At 34.7% G+C, this 18984-nt stretch overlaps 1 protein-coding gene across 3 annotated transcripts in view; it reads right to left on the bottom strand.

Moving 5' to 3' along the window:
* Nucleotides 1-18984, bottom strand: part of LOC117168559 (alpha-1,2-mannosyltransferase ALG9) — a 278518-nt gene that overhangs the window by 72270 nt on the left and 187264 nt on the right. Inside the window, exon 10 of one of the 3 annotated variants that reach the window (XM_033354307.1) lies at nt 10562-10745. The exons of the other annotated variants lie outside the window; for them this stretch is intronic. Coding sequence (XP_033210198.1) covers nt 10646-10745 — 100 coding nt within the window. The 3' untranslated portion in view covers nt 10562-10645. Of the gene's footprint in view, nt 1-10561; nt 10746-18984 lie in introns of those variants that run through there. 3 annotated transcript variants of the gene reach the window in all.

Here is an 18984-nt window from a genome sequence, read left to right as displayed (position 1 = left end):
CAGAACACTCGATTCTACCAAAAGAACATGCTGCCAAGCCTCCTTATGGTAAATTCTAAGGCACTATACGTATAGAACAACTATCAACGGGTCTGTCCAACATGTTTCTCAAGTCTGTAAAGCGTGCAAGTGGGTGCTCAAAGTATGCACGCTTCGGGTATATAAAGAGACACAACGCTGCTCTATGTTTTATGTTACCATCTTCGGCATTTCTATCGTGTTGATCTAAAGCACGTATTACCATAAACCCAGGGGGAACTGGCGTTCGTTATAGAGAATTATCAGTGTAAGATCTACTTGAATATCTAATTTTCCACCACTCATCGTATCAGTGATACAAAGCCTGATATTTTTCTCCAGGATCTAAAGACCAAGATAATTTACGTGATAGAATTCTCGGCACCAGCCGATTGTATTATCACGGCCAATGAGTCCACTTTGTGGTTCTCATCAGCAGGCTATTTTTCTGGGATGACTTCATCTAGTCCGTCAACACTGTTCCTCCTAAAATTGTACAAAGGTTTGTAGCTCTAAAAAAGTATCCAGCGTTGAAACCTACAGCTCCAATTGTGCCGTCTGCTGCGTAAGGTGATCCGCGACTAGAGACGGCACTCCAAGCAACAGTGTTGTATGAAATGTCTTGCGTAAATTTCCCGTTCTTGCTTACCTTCTAGGATTGAAGGAGGAGGAGTAGACCATGTAAATATCCTAATGACTACTTATAATATTCACGGGCAAATGTTGAAGATTTTCCCTCTTCGACGAAGAAGGTGTGGATCTCGAAACAGTACGGATACGTGGGTTGGCGTTCGCAGATGATGAACAGGATGATGAGCAGGATTGAACAAGTTGATAAATTCGCATACCTTGGTAGCTTATAAAGTCTCCAGAATACCTTCTTCGAATATTCCCTAGAGTGGGAGAATCGAGGAACCATCCACACAGTAGAGAATAATCGCGAAATGGTTGTCGAAATGATATTCAACCTTCACGAAAGCCATTTGCAATTCTATTATGCGATATTTCGCGTTTTCAGAATCTCGCTGTCCATTTCCACCCCTAGAAAGGAGAATGATAGCGAGAAACCATCCATATAGTTGAGGATTTTAAAGAAATGATTATTACAATCGTTTTTACCACCCACGAAAACCTTTTACAATGTTTTTCAGCGAATTTTCTGATTTTAAGCATCTTATTCCTTATTTCAACCCCTAATGTAACGTGGCTGACTGCAAGAGCCGGAGCTCTCAGGCGACGGGCTCGCCATGTATTTATATTATTCTTATCATATAATATTAAGTAAACTATACTAATATCTTCACTTACACTTTCGTAATATTGCTTCCTTTGCGAAAAAGAACTTTATAAATATTTAAACTTACCGTGAAAACATATTCTTGCAACTTAATAGTACAGGTTGGAACAGGGTGGAGCAGGTTTGCACAGGTTGGTGCAAACAAGTGCATATTTGAACCACTTATTATTAGAATTTATTTTCTTATCTATTATGAGCATTTATACTTTAATTATTACTACCATTATTATCGATTCAGTGTAAGTGCACTTGATCTACATTTTTCGTCATGATTTGTCGTGTTCATTCATACATTGATGCATAGCTCATACTCTATATTTATAATTATATATTTAAATAAGTTGTTTGAACAATTTATTATTGTTTATAGCAAGTTTCTCTTAGAATAGAGGGAGAAAGTCGTAAGTTTTTCCTGATTTTTTTGACTTTTGAATTAAAGCGAGACAATAATCAATTAAATTAACAAGAATGAATTGTTTATACTGTTTATAATTGTTCATAACAATATTCTCTTAAAAACACTCTAGAAAGTTCCGGTTTTTTCTAAGATCTTTTCCTTTTTGTCCACTTATTAACTACAGTTATTATTGAGAGCGTGCATTAATTTTCAGGGATTTTTTTGTAAAATTGCGGGGTTTTTAAAAAAAAGTTGTTACTGGTTGATCATTCAAAGTATTGTTCATCGCTAGCCACAAATTTCTCGCAACTTCCTGGAAGCATACGGATATCACGTGGGAGAAGCGACTCGTCTTTTGAAGCTGTCCAGAGAATACGGCGGGTGGGGTGGAACTTTTCATTTCAGCTTTACCATATTTTGACAGGTTTTGCAACGTGAAGCCGGCCGCTTTCATGCAAAAGAATAACTTTATCGTGTCTCTGCTAGTTTTCCGTTAGGTCCATTAGGTCGGAGAAGCTCATTGTACACTACACCTGCTGACCCCACCAAATACAGGGCTAAGTTTCGATTAATGGATATTCGGTTTTGGTGTTGATAATTGACCGGACTTAACCCACAATCTGCTACGGTTAGGGTTATCATAACAAATTCACTTCTCATCACGAGTGACAACACGATGCAGAAACCCTTCCTGATTTTCCCGTTGAAGTAGCTGTTCACAAGTGAAAAATCTCCATTCCACGTCTCCTAGCTTCAGTTCAGCATGTAGGCGTCTAAAAATGGTTGGACGATCAACTCCCAATGATTCTCAAAGCTCATCTTGCGTTTTACACGGGTTTTCATCGAGTAACGTCTCCAATTCCTAATCCTAATTCTTTTTCGGGTGGCCTGAACGTTCTTTGTCTTCAGGGTCGAAATCGCAAATTTTAAATTTTCGAAACCAGAACTCACACGTTTTAATCGATGGAGTATAATCCCCGTAAGTTTCCAAAAGCAATCGATGACTTTCAGCAGCACTTTTATTCAAATTGAAAAAATGTAAAACCACGGTACGTAAGCCGACATCTTCAACACTACAAAAATGATTTTCTTGACACTTCAGTAAAACGCCACCCAATGGAAAAAAGCCCACATAATGGGGCTTCAACATGCATATAGTAACGATATTCCTCAATGCGATATAGTACAAGTAACGTCATCTGTTAGAAATCCCTCAAAATGAATGCACGCTTTCTATTTTATTTTCCATTCTGCGGTCTGCCTCTGGGCACACTGCCGCGTAATTTACCTTAAAACACATGTTTCTTTAGTCGTTCATCTTTCATTCTGTCAACATGCCCAAACCATCTTGAAGATTTTTTTCTTCACATATATCAACTAGTGTCTCCTCTACACTACATTCTTTGAGAAATATTTCATTACGTACTTTGTTCATCAGTTTTTTGCCGCATATCACGCACAGGAGTTTTATATTAATTGGGTTAGTTTTACCCTTATCCTTTTCCTCATATGTCTACGTCCCGCTACCGTATAGCACAGTCAGTATAAATATAAAATTATGTATTGCCTTTTGAGCTTTATTTGATTTATTTTACACATTTGTCGAAGAGGGCCATTCTTATACACTTGTCCACGAATATAATAAATAACCAAGAGAATATAACGCATCCTCGTCTAATGCCTTACATAATATCGAACAAGTCACTCAGTGTCCCATTTACTCTTACACTCGTTTTGCTAATAGCCTAGATTGTTGGTATTGCTTCTAGGAGCCAGTCATTGACTCCGTATTCTTTCAGGACTTATTAAAGACTACTTCTATCTACTTTGCCGAATGCTTTTTCTAGGCCAACAAATGCACAGAAAACTTTTTTCCTTATTCTTAAAAACTTTGTTCTGTAATCTGTCTTAAGCTAAATATTTGATCCGTACATGACATTCCTGGCATAAATCCACTTTAGACTTTCTCTTCTTCTGTTGTTTTCATTACCTTAAGAATGAGTATTTTTTAATAGATTTTACTTACAGTACTTAATAAGCTGATCCCTCCGTAATTATTGCAGTTACTTTTATCTCCATTTCTATCGAAGTTTCAAATTGCACATATTTTACAATTGTTGTCACTAGTCACTCCTTCTCTGGAGAAAACACATTTTCATCGACGATAATATATATTTATATATATTTAAAAGATTTTAATCCAATAATTCATTGTTTATAACATCTCATGGGACTAAGTAGACTTACTGCCGTCAGAAAGTTTCCTCCGGCATTCTGTCACCACTTGCGGTAAATATATTTCGAACTTTCGTCTCTAGTAAAAAGATAATTAAAGTAGGATGCATTATTAATATCTCGTTCTGCTATGATGTTGAACGCTCTCAATTTTCTGATTGCAGTCGCACCTTGATGATTCTCGATAAGTTTTCCAAAGATTCGCATCTTTGCTAAGACTGAATTTTTCAGTTTGAAAGCAGGTGAAGGATAGTGTGATATGTGACATGGTATGCCGGAGGAACCCAGACAATCAATTAAGGATAACCATTAATTCTTTTATTTTTCTTGCTGGATCGCTAAATCTTGCTTACCAAGAGGTGCCTTTGCTTCCTTGCTACTCGTGCGTAATTAAAGGATTTAAATAACTTAAACGGTCATAATTTAAATCGGTCTAAATGAAGTGAACATTTATTTTTGATGGAAAGCTTTTAAAATGTCTTTCATTCTTACAATCTACCACTATACCGTCGAGCGGGACGAGTCAGTGGGCAAAATAAAAAGTTAAAAATACTAAATAATGATTGTAAATAATTAATCAGACGAAATTTGATTCATTGAAATTCCTACTAAATTTCTCTGATTTTAATCTAGGAATTTACCTTTTTCTTTCGCGGACAACCACTGAGAGAACGAGAGAGAGAGAGACCAACAGGATGACAGCACACATTTCAGAACAGCATATTTAAAATTTTTGAATATATTACCTGATTTAATGGTGACCCAAATGGGTAAGGCAACCTTTGGACTGGGTTTATGTATGCTAGTTTATTTCCCAGGGATGTATAACCACATTGGCCACGGCCATATATACTATCAATTGTGTAGGCCGTGAGGATAAACAATAAAAAAGATTTTTCAATTGCTTACCCTCACAAGACCTACCTTTACATGGATGAGGCTGACAGCCGCCTTAAGTTCTCAGGGTGCTGGTCTTCTCTTTTCAAACTTATCGCTTCAAATTTTTCTTTTTGTGTATTACTAGTTTGTCAAAAAAGGCTAACGATGCTGTTATGGAGTCGAATACCACAAGTGGTTTCTTATTTTGTCTAAGAGGGTCTTAGAATTTTCTCTTATTTCTGGATTTAGTGTCTTTAATAGAAAATCCAGAATATTTTTTTCCTTATTCTTTAGGGCATTTTGTACATATTCGTCGTTAATTCCAGGTTTGTAGTTCTGAAAGTTTAAAACGGCCCACTCATCCTGAAATTTTTTGAAGAAAGGAACGGCTGGACCTGTTGCTTTTCAAAACATCTTCAAATAAGATTTTTGTTCAAATTCATTTTTTTAATATCTCTAGAATGTGATGTCTGTACATGAAATATATAAGATGCCTTTCTATTTTGTCCTCCAGCAAAGTACAGACACCGTTTCTCACACCAGTGTTAGCAGACTCCGTATTGCAGTGAAATTCTCGTATGAGATCAATAAACCCCCATTACTAAAGAAATTCAAAAGTAGCTTCAGCTTCTTCCTCTTCTGATCCACTCCTAAAAAAAATCGTAGTCTTCAGCAATAATAATTACGGGCTATCGATCAGCCTTTCCTTGCCTTATCAAAGATGGAAATAATTTCCCGTTCACGTGCAGAATAAATACTTTTTTTTATTTTTCGGTACTTTTGCTGGATAACATCGCCGTACGGAGCGCGAGATTCTTCTCGAACCTGCGAATTGAATCGACTTACAACAACACTATCAGGATCAATGTAGCAGGATTCGGAGGCAGCTACGGAAATACGTATGTCTTGTCTGTCACTTATGCACTTTAGCAGCGTCTGGAGCTGATGCTATTCTAGCGAGATGGGAGTTGCAAAATCAGGGTCTGCTGCATCTTTAATCACCCGTCTTCTCTCTTCAGCGAAGTACTACTAAAACTGGATGATAGCTGCATTTGCGAAACATGTACTGAAATGAAGCAAATTTACATGTTAAATGACTGGCAGACACAATGAGTAAATAACTTACATCGATTTATGGAACCAATTAAAAGATCAATTCCTTTAAACTCACATACAGGGTACTTCGTCCAGAAAAGTAAAGGAATGATATTTTTAGTTTTTACAACCAAGGGTCAATATTCTCGAAATAATAGGTTTTTAAGAAAAATTAGGTACTTTAAAAAAAAAAATTGGTACTAGTTTATTTCTTTCACCATTTGATTTTTCAGATTATTTAAAACTTCAAGATAAATGAGTGCTGGAGAGACCCTTAAAAATTTGGATTGGAAAATGTTATTAGGTTTCAAAGAATTACAAGGAAGTCATTTTTTCCCCGCTCCAGAAGCACGATTTTTTAATTGGACAGTGACTACAAATTTTCATTCAGGCCCTTATGGCATGCTAGTGAACGAAAAAATTAAAAAATAAGATTATGAAGAAATCCCTTTGTTAGAATTTGTACTTGAATTTTCTTCACTTTTGAGCCAATAAAATCATTTTTGAAAATTACTGGACTAGGCCCTGATGGAATGCTACCTCTCACATAATTTGTTATGTTATTTTTAGTAAATTCCCGAATGAAAAACAATCCCATAATGATCCCATTCAAACCTTATATAAAATTTCACTTAAGTACAGGATATGAGATATAAGAGTATACTACTAAACATTCTTAAATTTGTTTAGAAATTCCAATAGGGAAAAAGCACAATGATCAGTTTTATTTATTCTTTTGAAAATTTTCACAATTTCTTGTGCGATTTGTCCCAAAAAAAGATTGTCTAAACTGTTAAAAAAGGATCAAGTACTCAAAAGAATTTTTTTCGTATAGAAGTTCCGGGAAAGTGCTACTTAATTGTACTGTAATGTTTCGAAGGTCTGATTAATTTTGGGGACAAAATTACCAGGAAACTTGCATTTTAATTAGTTTATTTTTTATTTTTACACGTGATTGTGTGCTTTATGATCTACAAAAATACTACCGAAATAGTAGCCCTATTTTAGCAGTATTTTTTAGACATAAATCCCGTAGTTACTTGTAATAATTTAGAAACAAATAATATAATGGATCTTTTTTGATAATTTGATCCCTACTTGGAATTATTACAAATTTTAAGAAAGGTTGGTGCTTTAGTAAATAGTAAGTGGAAAATATTTTAAGTTTAGAATACAAATTATTTTCGAAATTATGATTCAATGACATCTACAAGTTTTTGTTCTTCATAAACTCATCTACGTATGACCTCATCTTCTTTGATACGCTTCTCCTGTTTATTGGTTTTCTCTTATAAAGATTTACCAACTTCAGCCAAGTAACCCTTACGTCCATTTTCTCTTCGAAGTATAAGAAATTTTGTTATCTTCTTTAAAAATATCGGTGCGATATAGCTAAGGTTATATCAAACAATTCACTTAGCAACTGTTTAAAATCATTCTCATTCATTCGTTGCATTTCTGACTAATGGCGCTTTGAACTCTTCTAAAGAGTCTGACATTTCCCAAATTGATGTTATTCTTTTAAAACAACGTTGATCACTTTGGACATGTAAGCGTCCCTCAGTTCAAAAACTTTTCACATTTTTCAACATGAAAAAGTTATCTCTGGAAAAACGTGAAGCACATCTAAGTTCTATGATAATCTACTTTCGGTAATTTCCCGATGCACAATCTATTACGACATTTTTTCAGAAAATCTGCGTTCGACGTCAAACCGCGCCGTATAATTATCCACGCTAGATGTTTGAATTCGAACTCAGAAAGGAAAAATGAATTAAAATCTTAGGTAAGTGTAAAAATTCTTTTCAAAACAAGGCAGTTTTTCCTGAACAGGTTTTACAAGAATTGCTAAACCTCTGAATGGACCAAAAAAAGTGCACCTCAGAAAAGTATCTCAGTAACTACTTTAAGGAAAATTTACATTCAACATGATACATATAGATAAGTTAAAGAATATTTCAAATAACTTTTTTTTCTAAGAATATATTCACAAAGCCAAAGAAAACTTGAAATTTTTATGAAAACCCGCAATTTTCTAGCTATTATCTAAGAGAAGATAGTTTTAAACAATACTAAATTGTTTAAACAATTAGGCTTGTTAACTTGCATTGAATATTACCTCACTAAGTAAAAATTAGACAGAAAGTAAAAAATTTCAGAGAAAACCACACCTACCTACCATTAATATAGTCGAAGATAGTTATAAATAATAATAAATTGTTTAAACATTTATATTTGCTAAACTACATTAATTATTACCTTACTTTAAGTCAAAAAGAGACAAATAGTAAAAAATTTCAGAAAAATAGGAACTTTCTAGCATTATTCAAAGTTGAATATTATTTAAAAAACAATAAATTATTTATACAATTACCTTCCTGAACTTGAATTAATTATTGCCTCACTCTGATTAAGAAGTAGACAAAAAGTGAATGAATTCTTTTTAATTGATAAGTGACGAGTTTTGAAGTATTTAAAAAATAATGCTGAATCGTTTAAACAATTAGTATTTATTTAAACAATGCTTTTTCCTCTTGTAGTCGTAAAAAATTATTCTCTTCGGGAATGAATGATTTAAAGATGATGAATGTCAGCAATTTTCATCAGTTTAAACAATTTTTCCTCCTTAAAATCGTAAAAAGTAATTATTTTCTGAAATTAAAGCCACAATTAACGAATTTTGTGAGTAAAATCTTTAATATGTGGTAATTACTTCAACAATTTTCTCTTGTTTAAACATTTGCTGCTCTTGTAAATTGTGAAAAGGTATTTTTTGGAATTAGTAACACAATTAACAGATGTTAAAAGTGATATTTTTGTTTCTTAAGAGTATAAACAATAAGAAGCTACCCGAGAAGTTAGCGCTTGAAAGTTTTAGCTCGCAGAATTGAGCAATATGCAACGTGCGCCACGTTTGTCGACCGACTCAGAGCCATACTTCGTGCTCAAGGCGGCTATATCGAAAATTCGACATAAATTTGTAAAATTTAAATGTCTTTCACCGTTTTTTTATTGCATTCATAAAATTAAATTGTATACATATAAAAGTACAGCATTAAAAAAAGTTGCAGTGCAATTAAGCCACCCTATAGGCCTTTGAAGCACTTTTTTTTTGTTCTACAACTACTTCTGCAAGTACGTTTTTTTTCTTCTACAACGTTTTAAAAATGGTGTTTCCATCCTTTCGGAAATCCACCTATCAAATTTTGAAATTAGGAAAAAATTTGCTATCTTTCCAGTCTGTTTAAGGAATTTAAATACATGTCAATTCAAAATTTTAAAACAAATCGTTTGAATATCGTAGTCAGCTCAACTGAACTGATTAGAATTGAATCAAACCATGCTTTCGTAAGTGCAGTTTTTGTAACCAGACTTAATCTCATAACAATGAAAGGGTCATTCATTACGAATGTTTCGACTCGCGACGAGATATCTGCCTCCTCTGATTCGACAAGGGTCAACAGGCACGCGGCCAAAATGCAGAGACAGCTAACATTGAGCGACATTACTATTGTCCTCACGTTTCAAACATTAAACAAAATATAAAATTTTTTGAAAAACTGGCTCTACTTGATTGGATATATTACCATGTAGATGACGTATGCAAAAAATTAGACAAAAATGTCGAAAGTGAGGTCATAATGTTAAGAACCGATTACCCAATCTGATAAAGGGCTTTGAGTGTTTCGTAGGACCGAATACGGTTAAATTTTTTCCGTTTTTCTGGAAAATTTCCAATCCAGTATGATACTTTTTAGTTAAATTTTTAGATGATTTTTTCATGTTCACCCTAAGATTTGAAAATTTTCGATCCTGTATGCTTGCTTTGAGCTAAATTTCAGTCAATTTTGATAAGTGTAGGGTAAAAAGGCCTCCAATTTTAATGTTTTTGCATATCAACGCTGTGATGAGCATTTAGCTCAGTGTTCTCAGTATTTTTCCTCGCACTAAACACTTAAGAATCACACCGAATAAGTGCGTCGGAAACATATTTTGCATTAATTCCAAATCGATCGGAATGATTGGTAGTTTTTCGAATTCAAACGGGCTTAATTTCATTCTGAAACTTCTACCAGTGAATTTAGACTCTTTGAAAAATCTAGAAAAGTGTTTCTAAAAATTAAAAAAAATCAATAGTATATCGTACGCTTTAAATCTAAACCAAGAGCATAATTAAATATTATGTATTTTCTGAGTATTCAGAAAAAATAATTTACACGTTCAACATAAATTTTTGGGGAGCCTAAGGTTCGAGATTCGTCGGTAAGCTTCATTTGTTATAAGATTCAACGTTAAATTCTATTATAATTCATTGGATGTCTAATAGAATCCAAATGGAATATGAAGCTATATGAATTTCCAACAAATGCCCACTTCTCAAAGGGTGCTATGGAAGCGCAGGCTGTCCAAAAACATGAATTTCCGCATTTTGAATATTCCGTTCTGGAAACTGAATCTTCGTAGTAAAAAATCGTTACACATTTTTTCAGATTGTATGGTGTAAGATTATCCAACTCACAATAGAGTTAACTCACAAATACAGTAAAAATAATTTTTAATTCATTCTAATAACTATATTTTAATGTTATCCGTTAGAAAGTCATTTGTACGCAAGGTACAAGATACGAAAGTAGAGAAAAGAGAAGCTTGCTGTAACGCATAAGTAGGGCCACTACGCCATGTGATCGCATGCATGATCGAAGATGCCAAGTAAGCAGCGAAAATCATTCCGTGCTTCTCTCTCGGATCTGACTGGCCAGCGGCGTGGTCAGGAATTTTTCGGAGGGAGAGCTGACCTTAGGGAAAAAGGTCAAGGAAGAATATCTGAAAAATAAAATAAGTTAATATTTTATATAATACACTAAACATCGGTTTCTATACTCATAGAATTTATTTCATATTCAATAATAAATTACATATTTAAATTGTATACAAACATACTTACATTTGCCTTATAATTTAAAAGGTAATTCTACGTTTTTTCTTCGAAAACATATCTATAATTCTTTCTATATCAATGCGCATTTCACAGTGAATTGACATTAATGTCAATCCATTCAATCGCTTTTCATCGCTACAATTTCGAAAACAAGTTGATACTCTTTTCATTGTTGAAAAGCTTCGCTCTACGGATGCTGTACTAACAGCTTAAGGTCGCCAATAATTGCAAAAGAACGTATATGTTTGGAAAAAATGGTTGTTTGTAAACTATCAACGCGTTAATAGTGGTATCAATAATGTTCTTTTGTAATATTCCACAGGTGTGTTGATGGAATAATACCCACTTCAACAATAATACTAAATGATCTTCTACTGTTATGTTTTGTTCAAGTTTTTTCTCAGAAATTTATGTTTTTTTTTGTCCAATAAAAAATTATTCGATTTTAAAGAAAATTTACAATTTTTACAAAAACTGTAGTTTACGTTGATGTGTTTCACTCAAAATTGGTATTTTAAGAAAAAATCATTACATTTAAATGCAACGATTTTTGTTTAAAATTATAAAATTCACAAGCTTGAATAATTTCAGTTAACAAGATCTGATTATGTTAGTGCTTTCTTGTAAAATTATTGCTATTTTTATTAATATATCATTGGATTAAAAAAATATATACTATTTTCAACAATTGAATCTTATGTTGGCGTTTGTTATCTAGAGTTTATATTTTCAAACAAAGATCATTAGATTTAAATTTCATGATTTTTATTTTATTTATCTAAAATTGCCGTTCTTAACAAAAAATCGATATATTTAAAAGAATATTTATAATATTTAAATTATCATACTTATTAGTGCATTTATTAATGAAAAACTTAAAAATTGGATTAAAAATAATATTAAATTATTTTGACAGTTTAAGGTTATATACGTGGTGGGCACACTGGGGCTTACCAAAAAGTATGCAACCCGTCTTAAAGGCCGATGCTATTCTTTTGGGCGTGTATGCCAGATTCCATACTTTTTGGTAATCAACAGCGTGTCCGCCTTGTATGTTAACAATTTACAACAAAAATTTTTTATTTTAAACATAAAATATCGGAGTTAAAAGAACATTTACAATTATAAACAACTTTGTGTTATTTTAGTGTTTGTCGTCTAATATTATAATTTGTTATGACAAATCATTATATTTTGAAGAAAATTTTAAACATTTTAAACCATAATATTTAATATTATCCTTGATAATAAGAAATTAGGTTTAAAAAAATATTAAACATTTTTTGACAACTTCAGGTTATGTTAAAATTTTGCATAAGAAATTTGTTATTTTAAACCAAAACTATTAGTTTTAGAAGCAAATTTAGAATCCTGAACAATGTTGTTATAAGATTGTGTTATTGATTTTGTCTAAAATTGCTATTTCTGGTCAGAAATTGATATTTTTTATCAAAATTGAACGGTTGCCAAAGAAATAAAATATTTAAAAAATGTAAACAATTAGTTTACATGTTAATGAGTTAAAATTTTAATGTAATTTCGTTTAATTAAATCATAACAATTATTGGTTAAGATGTAATGGTTCTAATACTTTTTGTCTAAAAACTTTTTGTTGTGTTTATGCAAATCAGCAGGCTGATTTACAAATTTGAGGATTTTGATAATATTGTTCATATTATACATTAAACACATTAACTAAAGAAGCTGTTTTTCTAGAAAGTGTGTAAAAGGCGCGTCTTTTTGCTAATATAAAAGTTCAATTTCTTAACTTGCCTTTACTTTCTAAACTTTGCTGAAGAAAACTGCAACATTTCAATTTCCAGTGGGTCTCCTCTTCTTCGGCTCATCCATGATTTATAATCATGCAATAGTATCGTACAGGTAAAATTTTTTTTAATGCTACACTTTTTTTTCTTGTAGGCACTTTACTTCGTAGGTTCACACGAGAAACTCTTCGTAAAATGTCATGAAAAATTTGACTCAATCTGCTATACTGCAGTAGCTTAGACTGAGGCAGTGCAAATTCATAAAATTTCTTGGTGGGAAGGATAAATTTATTTCTTATTGATTTTTAGTAGTCCGGGCGTAAGACAAAAAAACCTTGCACTTTATGATGAAAGCATGAAACTTTGCATGGGTATTTTAGGGCCTATATGGAGTTCATTTATGACTGAAGGCACTTTGGGCCATCATGCAACAGCCGTATATTAGAACTTTTATAAAAAATAAACAAATATTAACTTCATTCTTAAAATAACTACATCAATGGACTGAACATAAAACATTACTACAGGAACATGTGTTACGTGATTACTTTCTTGTCCGAATTAGCTAAAACAAAACAATAAACAATTGATATCTGTATCTGTTTCAGGTTTATCCTATGGTTAAACCACTAGGGATACAAAGCAAATAACTAATAGAATTTAGGCAGCGCCATCATCATCGAAATTTTTCATCAAAAGATAGTTAAAAATCTTTTAATTACAAATTTGTAAGCAACAAACCAATAAATATTAAGTTTGTCTTATAAGAAAGCACGCCAATGATTATATTTTAATTTTTGCTTTCAAATTAATTATTGAAAAAATAGTAATCATAAATTCAACGCCAACATACACAAATAATTTCTTTACTATTTCTTTAGAAATAAGTGAAGAAAAAAAGTGATAATTTGACACATGCTTCTTTAGTAAATAATCCATAGATTCCATTGCTGTCGTTATGCTTAACGTAAGCTTATTATTTATTATTTTGTTTCTAACAAATTTTAGTATAAAGCCCGTGCATTAAAAAAAATTAATTTTATAAAAAGCAGACAGCTCTTTGTGTCTCCTGTAATATTCAAGTTTTGGCACTTACACTCGCATGCAGTGCGACATAAATATTGCGCTCTCGCTCTCTTGGCATAATTCACACATAGTTCCTGTTAAACCTTGACTCTCTTATTCTCTCCTATCATTCTGCCTTCTCTCTCTCTTTCTCTCCATGCCATTCTTTTTAACTATTTCACTTTCATCTTTGCACCCCTACGCCTTTTCTCCTTTTCCCACCAACACTCCCTAACCAATTTACTTTCCCCCTCTTCCAAAAATTTATACTCATATTTACACGCTCGACTTCTCGTTATAATCCCCAAACTCGTTCTTTCCGTCTCCCTCCTGAAAATATAGTTCCGCGTATTTCTTGCCAACCCCAGTGTCCACTTGACATACCTCTCTTGTATCTGCAAACAACTTCCTTCCCAGCCCTCACACAAGCCTCATCATTAAATTTGCCCTTCTCACTCTCTCTTTTATATGGCAAACCGCTCCCCCATTCCTCCGAAACAGGAAGCCCAGGTACACAAACTCTTTCACCTCCTGCACTGCTATTCCCTTTCCGTTTCACTCACCTTCCTTAACTAACTCAACTCCTTTCCTGAACACCATGCCTTTCGATTCGTTCGCATTTAACTCTGACTTATTTTTGTCCAAGTATCTTCTCAAACCTTTTCTTCATCTCATTTAAAGCCTCTTCGCTCTTTGCTAGCAGCACTATGTCATCTGCATATGCGAGTGACCATATCCTGACTCATCCTACTACTCCTTCCGCTAGCTTACTTTCCATATCGGTGATTAAAATTTCAAAAAGCGTTGGGCTAAGCTGGCACCCTTGCCTCAACCCCCTATCCCTCCAGAAACCTTCAATGATTCTCTCCCTTCCTCTCACCCTATCTTTCGTCTCCTTATATACCACCCTTACCCTCATAATTAGGCCTTTTCCCACTACTTTCCAGTCAATAGTACTCCTTCCCTCCCTAAATCCCGCCTGCGTCTCCGGCAATATTCTTTTCCCCTCAACATCCTTTCGCAGCTAATCTACGAACACCATCGCGTTAATTTCTTACGCCGTATTTATTAGCGTAATTCCTCTATAATTTTCCTGCATCTCCCTATCCACTTTTTTATACAGTGGTACGATCAACCCCTTCCTTCACCCTCTTAGTAGTCTCCCCCCTTCATGCTATCTTCACTACACCCTTCAGCCTCTCCCTTACACCTGGTGTGCCAAACAGCCATGCTTCGTTCTCTATCTCATCCAGCCCTTCTGCCTTGGACGTTTTCCACTTTCTTATCTGCTTTTTTATCTCCTCGTCATTCAGCTCTTCTCCATCTACCTCCTTCGTTCTTCTAATCCCCTCATCACTTTTCTGTGTATCTGATTCCTGAAATGAATCTTTAAAAAATGCCCTACATTTTTCACTCCCTATATTCTCACTTATCCCTAGCCTAAGTTTTCTAAACCTATTAATTATGTTCCACACGTCCCTCTTTGTCTTAACAGTTCTCAACTCCTCTTCCAGCTCTTTTTCCTTTTTCTGCTTTTTCTTCTTATACATCACTCTAAACTCCTTCGTCATTTCTACGCACTCCTCCCTTTTCGCTGTTCCTTCCTTCCACTTCCTTTACTTCCTTTTCACCTTTCTCTTCATCATTTAACATTCTCTATCCCACCAAAACTTCACCATTCCTTTCTTCTTCTTCTTCTCAAATACCTTCTTTTGCACACACCCTTTCACTTTCTCTTTTAAATCCTCCCATATCTCTTCTACCGACTCCTCTTCAAATATTACCTTTCTCAACTGCTCATAACACTTCTCTATCGCCTCTGTCGTCCATGACACCATCTCCCCTAAGGACCATTCTTCCCCATCCTACCTTACGCCACCTTTCCTCTTTTTACAGAAACTTAATGGCTGATAACCTGATTCCACCCTCCCTTCCACTGTGAATTCAACTATCTTCTTCCACCCTTGCGTATTCATAATCACATAGTCTATCACTGATACACCCATCCTACTCACATACGTGCATTCTCCCTCTACGTCACCTGCTACCATACTATTCGCCACCGTCCAGCTTCTGTCCTCCATCCAGTCTCTTAGAATCTGCCCTCTTTATTTATTATCTTATCCTTCGATTACCTTTCGAAGCTCTCTGCTTCCGGTACAGAACCCCCCCCCCCCAATTCTCGCATTAAAGTCTCCCTCCAGTACCATCATACCCTCATATATCTCTGCTATAATTTTCCCCCTAGCCCTTCATTTCCTCTTTACTCTGACCCCCTCCTGTAGCCTCCACCTAAAACCCCTTGGCAACTTTGGCTCTACGCTATCCCATTCTCTTCTTTCTACCCACGTCTCTACCAGTCCACCCACATTAAGTTCCTGAATATACCTCCAGAAATCCTCATATTTCTCCTTTACCCCTGCTACGTTCCAGTACAACACCTTTAACACTCCTCCACACTGCTTTATTGCCATCCACCTACTTCCCACGAAACAAATTCCCCTGCACTTCCTTTATCACCTCCTTCTCCTCGTCCTATACCCACATTTTCTCATCCACTTTTATTTTCCGATACCCTACTATCACCGATCTCCCTTCACTCCTCTCCTTCCTAGCCCTGTCGTTTAGCATTCTCTGCACGTCCCCTTCCTTTCTCGTCAAATCTTGAACAATGAAAACATTCGTTTCCTTTATTCGACTTTTATTACGCATTACCCCCAATTATTCTTCCCAGCTCTCCAATTCCAACACAGCCGTTTCATTTTCTTTTCTCCCCTCCGTCCTAACTTTCCCTACCTTTCCCTACCTTTCCCAACCTTTCCCTAATTTCCCTACACACACGCGCGCGTGACTGCTTATATCGCGTTCCTGATTGTTCGATCTTGAATATTTTATAATTCAAAAAGTAAAGCTATAACTGTTTTTTGGAAGAAGAATTTTCGATTTATTTTTTTTATTTGTAAGCATCCACATGAGTGAAAACTTGAGTCTGGGACACTCTGTATATAAGTATGACATTCGGATGTCTTCAGCGTCGCAGTTTTTAAACTCGTTGTAACAATTCATATTTTTTTCTTCTGTCCTAATGAAATCTAACTTGGAATTAACATCAAATCCCTGCATCATAAAACACTTCTTACCTGTGCCTGTAATATATATTTAGAATAATATTCAAATTGAGTAATAGACATGTCACTCAGAATACCCTGTACATGGGATCAAGTTCTAAACAGCATTGATCGGCATGATCGCCACAATCACTTGTTTAGCTTGCTTGGTTTTGCTCTTGCTTAGTTATTGCCATCAAAAACAGAAAGACGGAAGCGCGCAAGCACTATAATTTTTCAGATCCTTAAGTTCTGTTTTTAACTTATTTAAATGATGCCTTTGCTGTTGCGTTTGATTTGACTCCCACTCCTGAGATTCTGAGATTTGGGGGTAATACGTGAGAATGCACATAGACGTACTGCGCGGACGTAGAGGGGACAAAATTCCACTCGCTGCTTTGGAGTCGGGACGCTCGTATATATGCAGCACTCGTATCTTTGGAGCTCATAACTTTGTAGTTAGAGTGTATAAAATATTTGTAAATGCCATCAGATTACTTTGCTCACTGACAAAACATAATTGAAATAAAAATGTGCATTCTTTTTAAGTGTCTTCGCACTTTATGACATGGATATACCGTTGCCTTCAATTTACGAAAATGTTGCTTCTATATAAATTGAGAAACTATTTGCGTCAAAATTTAGAAAATAGCTACAAATAAATTGGAAAAAACTATCTCAATAGAACAGAAATTCAGATAACATACGCGAAAGAAAAGGTTTAAAAAAATGTTTGCATCTCTTCAGAATGTCAGATTTCCACATTCGTGTTTAGAGATTCTTTTCGTGTCTTGATGACTTCATATCAAATCGGTTTTCATAATTTGATTAGAAAGTTCTACAAGACAGTTCACTGTATACTACTTTTATGGAAATTTTTATATACTCAACATGATGTCCCACGCGATGTCGTGAAAAGTAAACAGCTCTTACTTTTCAACGCGTGCAGGGAATTGACAAAGTAAAACCGCATCTAATATAGAGAATTTTACACTTTTATTCAGATATAGTTATAATTCCATCAGACCATTTAAATCAAATTTTAAAATGTTTTTTCAAAAGTACATGAAATTGAAATTCTTAGTTCTAGATATTTTCGAAATGCGCACCATTAGTATTAGCACAATGTTTAATTCTCTTGTGAAAACCGTACAAAACACGTTCCAGATCGTCAGTTTAATGCCTTTAACTACCTTCTGAATGGCTGCTATCAATTCTTCCTCTGTTTTGGGGTCATTGGCATAGCAACGTTCTTTGAGGTACCCCATAAGAAATAATCGCAAGGGTTCAAATTCGGTGAGTAAGGCGGCCATTCCCTTCCCTCCTGAGCAAATTTGGGGTATCTCAGACCAATCGCTTGAGATTAATACACGTTATGCATAGCCTCGAACACTTCTTGGGTTCGGTGGGGCGTCGCTCCGTCTTAAATGAAGTTAAATTTCTTAACTAGGCGTCTTTTTTCGCAAACGAAAAAAACTTTGCGTCTAGCAACTGTTTATAACTTTTCCCAGTTATGGTCGAAATAAAAAATTTGAGATAAATGGCCTTCACTGATATAGTTGCTAGAACGGCCTTAGAAGATAATTTGATTTTCGTTAGGCTGTCCATTCTCGAACATTCATGTCATCGTTTTCCAGAATTCAATTCGATTAGCCAAATTCTTCTGTCAATAATTGATGCTTGATCAGGGTTACGAATAGAGATGTCAATGTTTTCAATAAAAAACTGCCTAACTTCTCACCATGAGCGCGATAGAATAAAAATGTCAAAAAACATCAACAACAAACAAATATAGATATTTTAGCTTCTGAAAGTGTTTTCACTAACAGCCCCAAAGGTGCCAAACTTGGCACTCTTGCATGGAAAGGTTACTCATTTTGACGTAGGACCTGCTGTTTCTGCCGCAGCTAGCATGAGACTGTAAAGTATCAGGTCTTTGTTCCTGGCCTATAGAACCTCTAAAAATGTTCTAAAGTGGGGAGGGGTTCGTTTACTTTACACAACTTCCCGTGAAACATCCTCTAATATTGAGTGCGCCAGGTACGTAGTTTCTATCTGTCGCTGTGAGTTGCATATTTTCTTTAAGTTCCCATTCATTTCAATATATAGACAAACTTTTCACTTTTTCAAAATAATGGATTGGGTGGGTTGATTTTTTTAAATAATTCTGAAAAAATGCGGTACGT

The sequence above is a fragment of the Belonocnema kinseyi genome, chromosome 2 (assembly GCF_010883055.1).
Source record: "Belonocnema kinseyi isolate 2016_QV_RU_SX_M_011 chromosome 2, B_treatae_v1, whole genome shotgun sequence".
In the NCBI taxonomy this organism is placed as follows: Eukaryota; Metazoa; Arthropoda; class Insecta; order Hymenoptera; family Cynipidae; genus Belonocnema; species Belonocnema kinseyi.
This window is presented reverse-complemented; position numbering and strand designations above follow the sequence as displayed.